Source organism: Gossypium hirsutum, chromosome A07 (genome assembly GCF_007990345.1).
Source record: "Gossypium hirsutum isolate 1008001.06 chromosome A07, Gossypium_hirsutum_v2.1, whole genome shotgun sequence".
Taxonomy (NCBI): domain Eukaryota; kingdom Viridiplantae; phylum Streptophyta; class Magnoliopsida; order Malvales; family Malvaceae; genus Gossypium; species Gossypium hirsutum.
This window is the reverse complement of record NC_053430.1, coordinates 13,254,464-13,274,367: the sequence shown is the minus strand read 5'-3', so window position 1 is coordinate 13,274,367 and position 19,904 is coordinate 13,254,464. Positions and strand designations below refer to the sequence as shown.

Below are 19,904 nucleotides of genomic sequence, written 5' to 3'. Positions count from 1 at the left end.
TTTCATCAGCGTGCTGTGATGGACTTCCCAAACTTAGGAGTAGGCCAACACTGAGATACGAGTTAGTTGTTTACGTAGCTGTTCCACCACACTGTACTCGCTGTGCTTTAGAATTTTAAAAACTCCTTGGCCTCCTCTTCGTTGACCGGCTCATTAACAAGGAGTTCAGATTTGGCCACTTTTTCCTTCTTCTGTTCGACCAATATGGCTTTTCTTTTTAAGGGTTCTGCTCTCTCGCTTGCTGAATCGTAGTGTCTCTCGCTACGTGTATAGGAGCCCTTATCTTGGTCCTCTTTTGTAGTGTCAACCATGTTTTCTTTTCCTGGGATCGTCACGTTACAGTCGTAATTCCATGGGACCCTCTTGCTGTCTTTATAGGGGAAGACTGCAGGTATTTGGATTATGACTCTCGGTGGCATTTGCACTCCTACTTCATTATTTTTGGGTCGTGATATGATAACCACGGGGCAGTTAACTGTCTGCGCCGTCGATTCTCCCTCTGACGCGCATATATCTCCCTCTCTGGGGTTTTCAGTTTCTTCATAAAACTCCATTTCTCTATTATTCATCATGTCCTGTACCAGGGCCCTGAACTCCACACACTCCTGAATTTCATGCCCCACTTTGTTGTGAAACTCATAGTAGTTCCTCTCTTTTTTAGATTCTTCTCTCGAATCCAACACGATTAATCCTCTCTTGACCATCTCTTTCCAAACCTGTCTCAATGGGGTCCTGACCTTTGCAATCTCATACTTGATCTTTTTGCTTCCACCTTCGCTTATCTCGTTTACTCCTTGGTCGGTATGATTGGGGAGTGGGTTTCCTGCTAAATTGGGTACGGCTGGGTCATCAAACCTCACAATCCCTATTTTAATGATTCTTTCAACTAGCTTCTTGAACGCAGTGCAGTTTTTGATCGAATGCATGGTGATTCCCACATGGTATTCGTATTGGGCGTTTGTGTCATACCATTTGGGATACGGGGGCTGCAGTGGCTTCAGGTAAAAAGGGGACGCTACATGAGCGTTGAATAGGTTCTGGTACAGCTCCCTATACGTCATAGGTATAGGGGTGAACTGTGGCCTTTCTGTGTTCTCCCTCGTGTTGGATTCTTGTCTCACAGTGTCATGTTGATTGGTGGTCACTGTCTTTGGTTGATTTACAGTGAGTGACTTGGACTGACCCTTACTGAATGTGCTCGTGTTGTTCACTTCGTTATCTCTTTTCCTCGGGGCCGATCTTTTGGTACTTTCCCCAACTTCAATTTTGCCGCTCCTCACAACATTTTCAATCATTTTGCCTGTCATCACTATGTCTGAGAAGCTTTTGGTGGCACTCCCCAACATATGAGTGATAAAAGGGGCCTTCAGAGTGTTGATAAAGAGCATCGTTGTTTCTTTTATTAAAAGCGACGCTTGAACTTGTACAACAACTTCTCTCCATCTTTGCGCATACTGTCTGAAACTTTCATTTGGTTTCTTTTCCATATTCTGGAGAGTGATCCTGTCAGGAGTCATGTCCGTCACATGATTGTATTGTTTCATAAAGGCTTGATCTAGGTCTTTCCATGAGTTAATCTTTGCACGGCTCAATTGGTTATACCATTTAGATGTCGCCCCAACCAGACTATCCTGAAAGTAGTGAATTAATAGCTGATCATTGTTGATGTATCCCGTCATTCGCCTGCAAAACATAGTGATATGAGCTTCAGGGCAGCTCATTCCATTGTACTTTTCAAATTCAGGCATTTTAAACTTGGGGGAAGGACCAAGTCTGGAACCAAACTTAGGTCCTTAGCATCAATCCCGTGATGACTATCGACACTTTCTATAGCTCTGAATTTTTCCTCCAGCCATTTACACCATTCTTCCAATTCTTTTTACGATTCTATCCTTGCCTTTTCCTCTTCCGCGACTTCATCCAAATCGGGAATAGGCGGACAATTCGGGTTATTAACTGGGTTAGAGCCTAAGCCGGCTTGGAAATTCATCAGTATCGAAGCTCCATCCTGAATCTACTGAGGCCTAATCGTAACAGACGGTCTTTGTAAATTAATCTCAGGTTGTATCGGTACATGTGTCTGAGTGAAGCCAGGAGGATATTGAGGGTCTTCATTATTTTCCCCAACATTTTCCATGGGACCCTTTCCTTTATCCATTCTTCCCATCAGCATTTGGGACAACTGACTCATCATCTCTCTTTGGGACTCCATCATTTGCTCTTTCGTCTCTTGTTGAATCTTGGCTAGCTGCTCTTGCATCTGAGATTGCATTTGTTCCTGCATGTCTTTTTGCATTTGCTCCAATTTTTCAAGACTTTTATCCATTGACTTGGTCTTTTTCCTTGTACCGTAGGGGTGCGTAGTTGGTTGGTTTTCGTTGGTCTCCAGATTACTGAAATGATTTTTAATTAATCAAAATCTTTTTATGACCTTTAATGCATATGGTATAATGTAATGCAAATGCATGAATGCAAAGGAGGAATCAAGTTTGATTTAATTCCCTTTAGAAAACTTCACTAGAAAATAAAACTTTTTACATAAAATTGAGTTACAAATAAAACTTCACCCTAACGCTCAAAGCCTTAATTCTCCCAAGCAAAGAGGCCAGCTTCTTCTCGCGATCTGACTCCAACTTGTACTTTACGCTCAGTGTGTCCGCTTGTACATCTAAAGCTTGCAAGTAATCGGCTACCTCCCGAATCTGAGTTATGGCTTCCCCCATAATATAATCCATGTTTCTGACTTGGTCTTGCGCATGGTGAAGCTGCTCCTCCCAACGCTCCTCACTTGCCTCGAAAAACTGAATCTGCATCTCACAGTTTTGTAGTGACGCTTCTAATTCTTCTATTTTTCCTCTCATTTCTTCCACCTTACTCAAGCTTGCCCTTAACTCCATGATAGTATTACGGCTTCGGTATTGATGAAGACACTTCTCGAGTTCTGCCACTCTAGCCCTTAATTCACCTCGTTCATTTCTGCTTTCTGACAGACTCTTCTCTAAATCTTCATTTCGTGCCTGAGCCTCTCGAAATTTCCTTTCCCATCGGTCAGCTTTGGTCTTTTTCTCTCGAATTTCATGGCACCATTGTTCGGAAGTTTTAACTAACCCCGCAGTCCTCATAGACGGCGTAACTTCTTATAATATATCTTCAAACTGTCTAGATCTTCTTCGGCCTTACTTTTCCCTTTTTTCCACTTCTTAGCCTCTGACCTCTGAACATCAACGTCTAATCTTAGATGCATCTTCTCTTCCTCCAATTGTTCGATATTTTTCCCAAGCTCAGAACTCTTCTTCTCGAAGTCTTGCTTTATAATTTCCAACTCTGACAGGGCGATTTGTAATTGCTCCACCACGGGTCGAGTGTCTTCCAAACTTGGCCTAGGAACATTATCATTAACCCTCTTCCTAAACCATCCATTGTACTCAGGCGTCACCATGGAACCGATAGCTAACCTCTTCATCTAGCGAGTTTGCTTCCAAGCATCCGATAGTTCCCAAACTTTCTTCTTATAGTGGTCACCTTTAAAGGAGAATTCACACTGAGCAAGCCCGTAAATCATGGGTACAAACTGCCTCGATTTATATTGCCTTAATGCAAGCAACGGAGTATATCTAGTAGCTCCCCAAATTCCTAACAACGGCACCCAATCAAAGTTCCCACATCGATATAGGATTTCATCGGGAACCATCCAAAATGCTCTCCACTCTATATCCCCCTCCTTGAGGTTTTCAAGAATTTCCATCCACTTTTCCTCTGAGATATCCTCTCTCCTTTGTATGGCCGCCTCCTTCTTTAACTTGGAATAACCTTCAGAAAAGACCCGGTAAGAAACCTTGTCTACTTTCCAAAAATGCCCATGAAACCACACCATCAACAGTTGTGCACATCCAATAAACCACCCCTCGCCCGTCTTCCGACACATGCTCAAGGATCTGAACGCCTCAGCCAATATTGCAGGTACAAGTGTGATTCCCTTCTCAAGACGATCGAATAAGTCAGTGACTGCCTCGTCCACGTGCCTTAAAGCCTTAGGGAAAATTACCAATCCATAGATGCTTAAGGAGAAGATATCGACCCTCTTTCTTTAATGTGGATACGTTAAAACCAAATCTCGTAAATTCTCTCAAGGGATACATTTACTATCTCCCTTCTGTTGAATCTGAGCAGTGACCCAAGGCTCGCTCATCCCTGAAATATTCATCAATTTCTTCGAGAAAGTCTGACCATTAAAGACCTTGGCATAAGCTCTTCTAACTTGAACTTTCGGACACCTGAGCAGAGTAGTATATTCCTCCACGGTAGGTACTAAACCCACTTCCCCAAAAGTGAAACACTTGTAAACAGAATTCCAAAATTGAACCATAACTCGGAACAGATGCTTGTCCACCCTAATATCTAGCAAGTAGGATATATCACCATAGCTTTGATAGAACAACTGTTTGGTCCCTTCATCCCAACGAGCCCATATATCTCTCAACTCTTGCAACTCATTCTATGCTACATTGACGCGAGTGAATTCCTGCAACTCTGATATATATCCTTCTGCCAAGCTATCCCCTTTCTCCTATTGTAACTTCTCCAACCACGCGCGGACAGCTGCATTATCCTCAACTTTATTAAGAAATTCATTCTTCATGTCAAACTTTCTAACTTAGTAATTGAATACGAATCAACACCTCCTTTAGTATGCAATGTCATGTAAAACACAATCAAAACAAAACATAAGTTAGTATCAAATATAAGTGATAAAATCCAAGCACAACAAAGATAATTATAACACACATATGGGCAAATATTAAGGCTTGATGCGGCTCCACCCAAGGATAGCTCTTAAGGTTCACTATATGTGGTCCGGTTCTAGAGGGGAGGTACCTAAACTAGCAAATTCCTCAATCCTCACCCATTACAGGCTCATATGGACTGAGTTCAGTTCAGGGGGATACATTTCTCTATGACCATGCGGAGATGAAAATCTCACGAAATCATAGGTACGAATGTACCCCGAAAGCAATCCACTAGCCCATGCGAAGGTGAAATCCTCACGAAAGCATAGTTTCTTACTCCCACTTAGAAGGTGTGACCACAGCGATCATGCAATGCAATGAAATATTATTCTACAAGACCCGAACCATGACAATCATACAAACAAATGCAATCATGATTTTCAAAACAAATTTTCAATACTTCGACAAAAGGACAACAAATAATCGATTTTATGGCTAGACTCTCTTGTTCGTCCCTAGCGGAATCACCAAGCTGTCGAAACCATTTTTTATTTTTTTGGATTTAAAAAACGGAGGATCGACTTTTTGAAAACAAAAATGTGGAGTCGCCACCAATCTTTTATTTGGGTGTGATTGGGTCACCTAATAAAATACTTTGTTTTATTAAAATCAATTTTGGCCTACATAAATATGAGAAAACGGGTTCGGGAGTCGGTTACGCATGAGGAAGGATTAGCACCCTCGCTACGCCCAAAATTGGTACCAAATCGATTAAATACTGTCCTTATGTCTAAGATTTAAAAATGTTTTTGAAATATGGTTCCTTTTATAAACATTTGAATAGCCCGAGTTGGTCGTCAAAATTCTCTTGTTTCAGAGGAATATAGCATCACATCCAGCACAATAGGACACGATCCTTTATACCCTCGAAAACACGATAAATTTCAAGTTCCAAAATTTTATATGTTGAAAATCAGAGAAGGATGCCCAATTATTTAGTCCAACAAAAAAACTGAAACCCAGCACAGTAGGGCACGATTCCTCGAATTTTTAAACATCGAACATTGCCTCATTTTAGAATTTCGAGACCATGGGTGAAATTTTAAAGGGATATTCGATTATTTTGACCAAACAGGAAATTGCAACCCAGCACGATTGGGCACGATTCCCCGAATTGCCAAATCGAACATTACCTTCATTTTGAAGAATTTTTAAAGACGTGAGCGAAATTCCAAAGGAATATTCGATTTTTTTGAAAAAATGAAAAATTGCAACCCAGCACGATAGGGCACGATTCCCCGAATTGCCAAACATCGAATAACGCCTTTATTTTTAAGAAAATTTTTTTATGAATAATCATAAAACTAGCTTAAAACAAATTAATTTTACTTGAAATAAAACGAAATTAATCTTAAAGATTTGGACTTATAAAACCACATTTCGTAAACCAAGTGGAAAACAATGATATGGGATAATACACACGCATAAGATACGATATTTGATAAGTGAGGATAATGTATCTTATTTAATCGACTAACAAAACAAACAATTAAGTATAACTAGCTTAAAAATATAACTCAATTTCGATCATGCATGGAGAATAATTAATATAACAATACAAAACAATGAATAAATAACATGCAACGACAATGTATGGCACCATATAAATCAATCAACAAAATATGTACAAAACAAAATGGAATTTAGAAGTCAATGTGGTATAAGACATTTTTAAAAATAATGATGAATAGATGAACACATAATTTATACATTATACGAATTGTTGAATTTAAAACTATTTGTAAAAACAACCTAGAGATATATACTTAATTATTAAAATATATGTTATGAAATCAATATTTTAATCGAATATCAGACGAAACATTAAAGAATATTGGTTTAAAATTGACAAATTATATATAATATAAAAAATTTAAATTATGTACAAAATATGAAAAGATTATAAAAATGTATAGTGAAGTATGATCTTAGAAGCATGATAGATTTACAAATCATATATACATAAATAACTTTAAAAATAATTATTTGTAAAAACATGGAAATACATACAAGATTAAATTAATTTTATTATAAACTACATATAATAGATTTAAGAACATACTTATGTACAAAGAAGACTATATGTATAAAATGTATAGGTTTAATAATGTACATAAATCAAATATATGTACTAATATATTTAAGTATAAAAATAATTTAAATTTCATGTAAAACATATATACAAAACATATTAGAATAGCAAAAATTTATGTTAAAAAACATGGATAGAGTAAAAAACCATTATATGTATGAAATAACATTAACTTTATTATAAAGTATGCATATATGTATAATAGTGTAAAAGGAAATAAACATTTATATAGAAAATACAAAATGTGATGATGACATTCCAAAACAAATTTACTATAATAAAGAAACAATTACCAAAGTCGTTTAAAAGGTACAAATAAATAATTAAGAATAAAAAGGGCTATAAAATAAAAAGACTTAATTAAAATTAAACTAAAACGTAAGGGATAATTTTAAAATAAAACAATAATAAAAGGGACCAATAGGTAATGGGCGAAAATGTGTAGGGACTCAAACTGGAAATATTCCTGGCCCCAAAAAAGCAGCACACAAGCATGGACTAAAATAAAAATGCGCGTAAGTTATACAGGCCGAATGAAAAAGAAATAAAACAAATAGCAGCCAATTGAACCACTGTGCAAATAGGGAGGACCAAATGCAAAATTATCCCCTCTCTGTGGAATCGTACGGATCCTAGGGGTAAGGGACCGGGTCGAATCGAGGCTCCTTAAGTGGTGTAGTTTTGAGGCCATTGATATTTGCCAAAACGGCGTCACCTAATGCTCCCTATAACAGCTAAAACCAACCCTAATGAAGCATTTAGCCGCTTACACAAAGAAGAAAAAGAAAAACCAAAGTTTCTCTCTTCAATATTCGGTGGTCTCCCAATCGACTGTTCTCCTGCCTCTCCTTTCCACTCATAGAGTGGTCAATCAAGGCTTCATTGAACCAAAAGTTCGTGAGCCTTGCACCAAGCCCTAAATCCCTACTCGGTTTCGAAGAAGTCAAAACCTAGATAAGTCTCTTCCTTTTTTATTAGTATAATCGATCTAAAAGGAAAATAAGTAAGAAATGTAAGAGGGAAATAAGTAAGAAAAATAGTGAATAAATCACCTTGCTCTGTTTTTCTATTTTGATTGCTTTCTATTGCCTTTTTTCTTGTGCGTGTATTGCGTATCAAAAAAAAAGAGTCCTTTACAATAAAAAATAAAAGGCTTTATAGTCGAATCATCAAAAGAAAAAAAATACAACAAATTTTGTTTTGTCCATTGGCTGCTACTTTGCTACTGTTTTCTTGTTTTCTTTTGCAGGTACGGAGCGTGTGCTGGCACTAGGCGTGAGGGTTGCGTACCGCATGTTGACGTGGAGGCACGAGTGGTCTTGGTGCTGCACGACGGCTGAAGGCTACGGCGCAAGGGAAAGAAACCCTAGGGTTTCTATTTCTAAAGTCTTTTAGGCCATTTGGGCCTTGTAACTTTGGGCTGTTTTGTAAATTGGCTATTGGGTCTGATATGTAATGGACTAATAATTGGACTTTTTATTAATTTTAATTTTTTTATTTATATTTTGTATTTTTGGTTCTTCCTCAGGCCCAGGCAAAAATGGCCCATTACAGCTGGAATAGGGTTGCGAGGTATTATCAGACACTACATCTCATTTCCATACATTTATGCATTCATTATCATAAACCATTCTCAAACATTCACATTGTCCCTTATAATGTTCTACAAGAATTTAAAACATACTTAAGAGTGGTTCCGGACTAAACCGATAACATTTACAAGTTTCCGAACATTTAGAAAAATTTCATGAAATCATAGGTCACATGCCTGTGTGAACAAGCCATGTGCTTCACAGGGTTACTAGACACTCGTGTCCTAGGCCGTGTGAAAATAGGGCATACATACTGACTTGGGTCACACGGCCGACCACACGCCCATGTGTCTAGTCCGTGTACCCTTCGAAATGGCCACACACGCCCATGTGCCAAGGCTGTGTGCCTCACACAGCCACCAGACACGCCCGTGTGTCTAAGCCGTGATCGAGACTGACTTGAATTTCTAACTATTCTTCAGGGGACACACGGCCGTGTAATATGACCGTGTGTCGCACATGGCTGAGACACACGCCCGTTTGTCTGCCCGCGTAGACAAAATAGGCCATTTATAAGGCCAATTTGCCACCCTTCTCTCATGCTCACCTAGCCAACAAAATGGTATCACTTTAATACATATATAGGCATCAAATTCAATCACATATCATGCTATCTATCATCAACCAATCCAATTAATAAAGTCCATAATCACAAACATACCAAATCAATATACCCAAAAATCATCACAACTTGCACAAATTTCAAATACATCAACCCATCATATTATTATATACTCCATGTCATAAAAACATGCCATTTATTTATATCAATCACTAAGGCAAACATTTCCCAAACAAGCCAATATATAAGCCATTATACACATCCCATATATCACCTTTCAAACATAACACTTAGTCCAAATTATATGACCAAGTACATAACAACATTTTCAACCAAAAATAAACCAAATCTCATGGCTATATTAAATCTTAAAACATATCATCGACTCACTAGCCTATACATATTTAAGCTAATTTACACTTTGGCCCTAAATTTACACAAAATGAATATGTAATTAAATAAGTTAAATTTAAATTGATCCTATTTAAGCATTTTCACTAAAAAACACTTTACAAAACATTGATATCTATCAACAAATACTCATTTTACATCATCAAACATTCAAAAGCTCAAGCTATCATCAATGGCATTTTACAAAATCACCAACAAACTCAAAAATTAAAGCATGGGCTAGCTAGTACTCAAAGCAACGATCACAAAAACATAGAAATCATCAGAAACCAAACAAAAATCGCATACCAAATTATCCTTCAAAGTGCGAAAACCTAATGGCTTCCAAAGCATTGTTTTTCTCTTGTTATTCGGTCTAGATGAAGAGAAAATAAAGATTATATGACATTTGTTTTGTTTATTAATTCATAATAACCAAATTACTATATTAACCTTTAGTAAAAACCATTTAAAAAATCTAATATAAGGCTATCTTTGTCACATTCCACTATCAATTGTCCAATTACATTAAAATGACCTTTCATTTAATGCCTCATAACAAATATACACTTTTAACATATAGAATGCAACTTTTGCATTTTACGCGATTTAGTCCTTTTGTCAAATTAAACATCCAAACGATAAAATTAGCACACGAAACTTTCACACATACATATTCACATGCTATAAACATCAAAAATAATATTAAAATAATTTTACAACCTCAAATTTGTGGTACTGAAACCACTGTTCCGATTTAGCTAAAATCGGGCTGTTACAACTCTCCCCCCTTAGAGATTTTTGTCCCCGAAAGCCTTACCAGTGAATAGGTTCGGATATTGCTCTCTCATAGCATCCTCAGGTTTCCACGTAGCTTCTTCAACCCCATGTCGATGCCATAAGACTTTCACTTATGAAGTTTTCTTATTTCCCAATTCTTTAACCTCGTGATCTAAAACTCAAATCAATTTTTCTTCGTATGTCATATCGGATTGAATCTCAATCTCAGAGGGGAAAGTCACATGCAAAGGATCTGATCTGTATCGTCGAAGCATCAATACTTGAAATACATTATGAATCTTTTCCAACTCAAATGGCAATGACAATCTATAAGCAACTGGTCCAGTACGCTCGATAATCTCATACGGCCTTGCCTTTTCTGCCAAATCTAAGTAGTTTCTTCTACGGAGACACTTTCAAAAACACTCGATCCTCGATCTGAAACTCAATATCTTTTTATTTCAAATCTGCATAGGATTTCTGACAATCTGGCACTCTTTTCAAATTTTCACGAATCACTTTCACTTTCTGTCCAGTCTCTTTAATCAAATCGACCCCATGAATCTTATTCTCGTTGAGCTCAGTCCAATACAAAGGTGTTCAACATTTACGACCGTACAAAGCTTCATAAGTTTCCATTTTTATACTCGATTGAAAGCTATTATTATACGAAAATTCAATCAATGGCAAGTATCGTTCCCACGTACCTTCAAACTCAAGAATGCAACATATCAACATATCCTCGAGTATCTAAATAATCCGCTCGGATTGACCATATGTTTGCGGATGAAAAGTAGTACTAAAGTGTAGCTTTGTACCTGATAAACCATCAATTATACATATTTTTACCCCATGTTTATTGCATATTATGGATGATTTCTCATTAGAATTGGTGAATTCGATGCTCCTAATGCTTTAATTTCATGTTTTATACTTAGGAAAGCATAAGAGAGCGAAAGGAACGAGAAACTGGCCAAAAACACGGAAAATGGGCTAAGGTACGAAATCAACACGGCCTGGACCTCCTCACACGGGTAGACCACACGGCGTGTCAATTTGACAGGCTCAAGCACGGCCTGAAGGAATCGAACACAGGCGTGTGCCACGGGCGTGTCCCTGCCGAGCCCAAGTTGAGTCCAATTCGGAAAAGACTAATTTTGAGGGCTTCTAGGCATTCCAAAGACTATAAATACACCCTAGAGAAGGAATAAAAGGGAGGCACAGAAGGGGGAGTAAGGAATTACTCCAAGGAAGCCGATTGATCCATCTCAGAAGCCAGATTCATCATCAAGACTGAAGATCTCTCCTCAATTTCCCTTCAGGAGTTTTAGGTTTTCTTTATGTTTTGTATTCTTTATTCTTCTCAGATCTTTTCTTATTTAGTTATGAACTAAAACCCCTAAATACCTAAGGGGAATGAAACCTAAGATGAATCTTGTTATTATTTTCTGAATCGTATGATAAATATTTAACTTGTTCTTAATTATGTGTTCTTAATTCTTGTTTTGATATCCCAAGATACTGATTCAAGACATGCTCTTATTCAGAGGAGGAATCGACATGTCTAAGAGTACATTTGCCATAATTAAGCGGAATTGATTGCGCACCTAGACATAGGGTGACAAGATTTTGCTGGATTAGAGTGAAACCTAATAAGGGGATCCATAGATCGAGTTAATGCAACCCAAGAGTGTTAATTAGAGAAAAGTCTCGGTTATTCAATCTAGGGATTAGACGTTATTAGTCTTGAATAGGGATAATAACATAACTTAGAGATCTCTATGGAACAAGTTGAATGAATAAATCGTTCGATTCGGAGCCAGAAAAACAAGTAAAGTCTAGGTGGATTTTTCCTTAGGTATTGTCTTAAGTCAATCGATTTTTCCCAAAAGCAATTCCCCAATTCTTTTCTCTGTGCGTTCTTAGTTTAGATAATTAGTTAATTAAAACAAAAAATTCTCTTTATTTTTAGGCTAGATAATAAAAAGACAGTCATTACTAGTACTTTTAGTTCCTTTGGGTTTAACAATCCGGTCTTGCTAAAACTATACTACTGTTTGATAGGTACACTTGCCTACATCGCAATAATAGTTAGTTCAAGAACGAGCAATTATAAATATTTAAAACCTATCACGAAATCACGCGATCAAGTTGTTGGTGCCGTTGCCGGGGAACTAAGATATTAGGAAAGCTCAATTTTTATTACTTTAGCCATTTATTTTTCTTGCAATTTAATTTTATATTATTATTATTATTACTTACTTATTTACTATTTCCTTCTCTTGGCAAGTTTTTATAGTTTATGACTAGAAGAAACTCGTCGAGACCATTACTTTTTGACGAAGAAATCGATCATACAGTTTGTAGAAACCAAAGAGAAATAAGGTGCAGCTTAAGATACACGAAGAACGAGCAAGAAGACGATACTCAACCCCCAACCGAGAAGATAGCTGAAAACCAAGGCAATCAGCTACCTCCTGCAATTGTAGTTGATCGCGTGATTCGTAACAAGTAATAAATATTTATAATGAAGATCAAACCTAGACTAACTATTATCACGACGAAAAGGCAAGCGCACCTATCGAACAATAGTATAGTAATGGCAAGACCGGGATATTGTACCCAAGGGAACTAAAAGTACTAGTAATAACTATCTTTTTATTATTTAACATAGAAATAAAGAAGGGTTGTTTATTAAACTAATTAACTAAACTAATTAACTAATTAAACTAAAGCAAAGAGAAAATTTGGAAAAAAAACTTGAAGAAAAGTAATTGATAAAGACGACACCTAAGAAGGAATCCACCTAGATTTCACTTGTTATCTGACTCTGAACCAGACGATTTATTCACTTGACTTGATTCGTGAGACTCCCTAACCTATTTTATTATCTCTTTTGAGACTAATAACACCAAACCTTCAATTGAATTAATTGAAATCTCTTTCCAATTAAAACCCCTAGGGAAGCAGTAAATCGATCTATGGACTCCCATATTAGGTTTTACCCTAATCCGGAAAAATCTCGTAACCCTATTTCTAGGCATTCGATCAACTCCGCTTAATTATGCCGAATCTACTTTTAAACAGGGACTTTTGCTCCTCTTCATAAGCACATCAAATTATGAATCAATACCCGGAATATTAACTCAAGCATTAAGAACACATAATTAAGAACAAATCAAGTATTTATCATACAGTTCAGATAATAATAACAAGATCCAACATAGGTTTCAACCCCCTTAGGTATCTAAGGGGTTTAGTTCATAATAAAATAAGAGTACATCTCAAAAGTATGAAAATAACAAAACATAAAGAAAACTCTAAAACCCCTGAAGGAATTCTGAGAGAGATCTTCAGTCTTAGAGTAGCTCCGGCTTTTGGGATGGATCGTCTGGCTTCCTTCAAGTAATTCCAGACGTGTGGTTCTGTACTCTAGAAAAATTCTGGAGGAGGGGCCCTTTTCTAAGTCATACTTAGGGTGTTTATATAGGCTTTGGATTGACTTTCATCTTCCCTAAGTATCCTTTTCCGTGTAAAATACAACTCTTTGAAAAAGGGACCACGACCGTGTGATCTGTTTGCTAGGCCATGTTCGATCCGTTAAATTGCACACATCCGTGTAGGTCAATGGCCAGGCCGTGTGAATCGTGAAAGCTTTGGTTGACACCCTCGAAAGACACGGGCGTGTGAGCAGCCCGTGTGGCAAGTCTTAGGTCGTGTCATAAACTCGATTTGGTCTATTTTGTCCCTTTTTGGCTCGTTTTGGCTACTTTTGACTCTTGGTGCTCTCCTGAGTACAAAACATGAAATAATCGGATTAAGAGCACCAAAATCCACAAATCTAGTGATAAACATCCATAAATATGCTAAGTATTTGGGGTAAAATATGTATAATTTGGTGTTTATCAAATACCCCCACACTTAAGCATTTGCTTGTCCTCAAGCAAAACTCTCATTTACTGCTAGAATTCATTCCTTTCAATCACATAATCATTACTGGTAATGTTACAAACTATTCCACGAAAAATCATACAGTGAAAATTCAATTATAGGGGCATTAAAAGCCTCAAACAATCTGAATCGAATATTTTGATAATAAAATTATAGGTAATCTCCTTCCTCTAAGTAATTAACTTTAGTCCTAAATATACAAGAGATGACATCCTCACTAAGGATTCACTCAAATCACTCAAAGTGTTTAAGGTTCAAGATTAAGCACTCGATTGTCTAACATGAGAAGTTATTACTATAGGCTTGCATGTCCTCAAGATCCTCCTCGTCAATGGCATGAGTGAGACGGTACTGAGGAGGATTGATGGTTTATAACTTCGTTTATAATGTCGATTCGGTCACCATGCTCTATAATCAGGTAGAACTCTTAAATAAAAAGATTGATGGTTTTCTTAATTCTTCACCGGTTCACCCAGTAATGCAGTGCGAAATAAGTGGAGGTGGAACAAACCATTCGGAATACCAACCTTATGGCCACAACATGGAAAACGAACAATTAAACTACATGGGTAATAATCCTCAACCTCAAAACAATCCATATACTAACACTTAAAATGCAGGTTGGAGGAACCACCCCAATTTCTCGTGGGGCGGTCAAGGAAATCAAAGACCACAACATCCTCTGGGCTACCAACAACCACCCTACCACCAGGAAAAAAAGCCAAACCTTGAAGAGATGCTCTCAAAGTTTATATCAGTGTCAGAAACCAATTTTCAGAACACCGAGACAACACTTAAAAATCAACAAGCATCGATCCAAGAGCTCGAAACTTAGATAGGCCAACTGTCCAAACTGATCTCGGAAAGACCACTAGGAAGTTTACTTAGTAACACCAAATCAAAAGAGCATGTCAAAGCAGTTACACTAAGGAGTGGGAAAGTGTTAGCAGAATCTAAAAAGAAGTTAGCACAAAAAGCCGTGAAAAGCGAAAGGAGGGAATAAAAACTCGAAAATAGTGACAAACCAGTGCCGGAGGAATATAAACCACCAGTTCCATATCTAGCAAAATTGAAAAAAGATCGTATTAATGCACAATTCGGTAAGTTTCTTAAACTTTTTAAGTAATTACATATCAACTTACCTTTTGTTGAAGCCATCTCGTAGATGCCTACATACGCAAATTTTTTTAAGGAGCTTCTAACAATAAAAGGAAGTTCGAGGACTTATCTACAGTAGAACTCAACAAGGAGTGCTCATCCATACTCCAAAACAAGCTGCCAACCAAACTAAAAGATCCAAGAAGTTTTACTATCCCTTGCTTAATTGGTAGTCTGAATGTTGAAAAAGCACTAGCTGATTTAGGCGCTAGCATTAATTTGATGCAATATAAAATGTTCAAACAACTTGGTCTTGGGGAACCTAAACCTACTAGGATGAGTATTCAATTAGCTGATAGATCTGTTAAATACCCTAGGGGTATTATAGAAGACGTACTCGTAAAAGTAGATAAATTCATATTCCCTGTTGATTTTGTTGTGCTTGACATGGATGAAGATGTGGAAGTACCTTTAATTTTAGGGCGCCCATTTTTAGCTACTACTAGCGCTGTAATCGATGTGGATGACAAAAAATTGGTACTTAGAGTAGGTGACGAGGAGATTATCTTTAAAATTTACGATGCTATGAGATTCTCTAGGGAACAGGATGATTCATCTAACACCCCAAACCCAGCCCAGACGTTATGGCCAGATCTAACGTGTCACATGGACTTACGACTTAGTATGCATTCACTGGTTTAAGTGATTGGGGTAGTCTTTGTAAAAAGAGCGGTTAAATGAAAAGCCGGTTTATCAATCTTTAGGCTATCCATTTGTTGTGCTTGTTGAGTCTTGAAAACGTTCATTAATTTTGAAAACCCGCGCAGCCTAACACTAGCAGTTTCGTCATAGTATAAATATAATCAGAAAATAAAACCATAACAGAAAAAAGAAATTTAAATAGCGGCCTTATTACAACTTAAAACCCAAAATTAAATCAGAATATAAAAATAATAAAAATAAACTAACTTAGAAAAGCTAACTTTGCAGATGATGTGGCCACTCCGAACCTGTAACACCCCTTACCCGTATCCGAGGCCGGGCTAAGGTACGAGGCGTTACCAGACAAACATACAAATATTAAACTAAAATACGAGCCATAAAATTTTATTCATATTTCAAAGCATTCATTCTCTTACACATAGTCCCTTATTTGAGTCTACGGAGCCCAAAACATACTTTAGAAAGGGTTTGGGACTAAACCAAGAACTTACGAAAATCTTGGAAATTTCATGTTTTAAGGCTCCACATGCCCGTGTCCCAAAGTCGTCTTCCATACACGGCTGAGACACATGGTCGTGTCTCTGCCTGTGTGGAATATACCTAGGCTATTTTCCAAGCTTTGGTCAACCTTGATCTCTTACACACTTATACAAAATCAAAAACATATAACATGGTATTCATTTAATGATTAAACATCCTCAATTAAACCACAAACATAGCATTTGTATGTCATCATACATGTGTCTCTCATACTCATTTTACCTTGTTTATTATAGTACCACTTATACATTTATACCAAGATTATCATCATACCAAATATCTTCAGCTTAATCATCAAGCATTCATATTTAAAGCTAGATCATATCTTTATAAAATACCACGATTCAGATGCGCAGAATAACATGTTTGCCTGAAACATTTCAATTCAATTCCATACCCAACAAGCATTACATTGAGACTAGTCATATATATATATACATGTCATGATTCATAACATTCTCTTTTTGTTTTCTTATAAACACATATCATTTATTTCATTATATCAATATTTCATATACCATAGTTTCCATGTATTCCACATATATTTATTTTCCTCCTCCTCTCCATTCCACATCCTTAATGTATATAGCATTCTTGTAAGTACGATTTCACAATTTACTAATAAATGTTCACATCAAACTGTCCACACGAGTCATAGTCACTTAATTATTTATAATTAGAGCTACAGAGATCCAAATCAAGATCCGTAAATTTTCCCTGAAACTAGACTCACATATCGTTCTACCATAAAATTTTCATAATTTTTGGTTTAGCCAATTAGTACAGTTTATTCATTAAAATTTCCCCTGTTTCACTTTCTGACAGTTCTGACCTCTCTTCACTAAAAAATAATTATCTCACAGTACAGAACTCGGATAATGTTCTTGTTGATTTATCTTGAAAATAGACTCATTATGGATTTTAAAAATATAATTTTGAGCCTCTAATTATTTTTCTCCAAATTTTTGTGATTTTCCAAATTCAGAACAGGGGATCACGTAATCATTCTGAATCAGTCTCACGAAAACATAAATATCTCAAAATATAGAACTCCTTTGCTTTTTATGTTTCTTTTATATGACAATAGACTAATTAAGATTTAATTTATATCTCATTCAGCCTCTGATTCAATTTATACTATTTTTGGTGATTTTTCAAAATCATGTCACTGCTACTGTCCAAAACTGTTTTATTGCTAATTCACTCTTTCACACTTTCTTTGTATTAACCTCATTTTAACATACATATCACAAATCATTTTCACCACATTTCATACATCACAAGTATAGGCCCATGATCACAAGGTCACCATAAAATCATCCTCATGTATAACTTACTTGTTTATAACCTTACCACATCCTGGTCACTTAATGAACACATCATTCACATAACCAAGTTCCTGCACATATTCATCACAAAACTCACAAAGCAATACATAGAGAGTCTCCCGTTGAACACTTCGGATCAATCCTCGATACTTGGTGGTTTCAGCACATAGCTCCACCCATCATATAGTTCGGCTCTCTTGTACACATGGTGAACACTTAGTACCACCCATGTGACCTAGCCAGTTTATCTCATAGCTCTCTTGTCTACATGGTGTCCTTCACTTGGAATCACGCATGCGACCTAGCTACATATATCCTGTAGCTCTCTTGTCTACATGGTGTACACATAGTATCACCCATGCGACCTAGCTACATCATAATGTCTTGTAGCTCTCTTGTACACATGATGTGCACTATACATGTGACCTAGCTACATACCATCTGTATCACCCAATCTTTCCGAAGGTTCAACCGGGATTTCTCTCTCTTTTCTAACAATTTCACCAATCAAGTAATTATCCACAAACATATTTCGAATATTTTTATAAAATATCATAATACAAGTAATAGTGATGTATTACTTACATATAAACTTACATCTCATTTAATATCAACGCAATAACATTAAATTACACATGTCTTATTAAAAATCATATGAACTTACAATTTCCCATAATATCCATAATCATAGAAATCACATTTATGTATGATAATTCAATGCACTTCATGTACCATAGACATATTTTTAAATCAATTCATAAACTTGGCACCATAATCATTTAATTTAACATAATTCAATTAATTCACCAAAATTTAACTTTCAAATATAAATTACAGCATTATTGTTGTATTATTATCATACCAACTTACATACTTTCAACACCTCGGAGATCATAGTAAATATATCAACTTTACATTGAAACATGCATAAATTAATGCTTATTATACATATGAACTTACCTTGATATTAAAACGGCCATTTTACCAACTTTCCCAATTTTCGATTTTTCTCTCATTCTAGGTTCAAATCTCGTTTTCTGGGATCTAAAACATCATATTTTACTTATTTAATTAATTTACTATTCAAAACAGTCCTTAACTCAAACTTTGGAAAAATTAAAATTTTGCCCCTAAACTTTTTCATATTTACACTTTTGCCCCTAGGCTCGGGAATTAAACTTCATCCCTTATATTTATGTTTTATGACATGATGATCACTTTTCCCTTCTATGGCAACATCAAATTCTCACTCTAACATATACTTATGACTATTAGGTATTTTTACCGATTAAGCCCTTTTGCTCGTTTTCACTTAAAACCGAGTAGCACAAGTTGTCTAACATAATTTAAAACCTCATATTGTATCATAAAACACCAGAATACACAAATTTTACCTATGGGTATTTTTCCAAATATGAACCCTAGGTTGAATTATTGCTAGCATAAGCTAAATCAAGTTACCGGGACTCCAAAAACGTAAAGAACTTGAAAAACGGGGTTAGAACGGACTTACAATTGAGCTTGGGAAGCTTGAAAACCCTAGACATGGAGTCTCCCTTGGTATACACGTCCATGGTGAAGAAGATGAGCAAAATTGGCTTTTAATTTTGTATTTTAATTCATTTTACCCCTAAATGACCAAAATACCCTTACTACTAAACTTTCCAAAAATTCCATCCATGTCCAATTTTTGTCCATAACTTAGAAATTGGTCAAATTTCTATTTAAGACCTCCTAATTAATATTTCAAATCAATTTCATACTAGAAACTTCTAGAATGCAAGTTTTGCAACTTCTTCAATTTAGTCCCTAACTTCGAATTAAGCACTTTATGCATAGAATTTCTCCACGAAATTTTCACACAATTATGCAATCATATCATAGACCTCAAAATAATCATAAAATAATTATTTATATCTCAGATTTTGTGGTCCTGAAACCTCTGTTCCAACTAGACCCAATTTTGGGCTATTACAGAATCCCTCACAACTCTAAGCCCACAATGGTTGGGGATTTCTGCAGAGATGAAAATAAAGGGTGAGTTCGGTAAACTCAGTGTGC

The 19,904-nt window shown here is 36.3% G+C and overlaps 1 protein-coding gene across 1 annotated transcript; it reads right to left on the bottom strand.

Annotated features, from left to right (window-relative positions):
- Positions 1–107: 107 nt before the first annotated feature.
- Positions 108–1,748, bottom strand: LOC121232363 (uncharacterized). Its single transcript, XM_041118173.1, has one exon. It carries the CDS (start codon positions 1,746–1,748, stop codon positions 108–110), a length of 1,641 nt encoding a protein of 546 aa, XP_040974107.1.
- Positions 1,749–19,904: the final 18,156 nt, after the last annotated feature.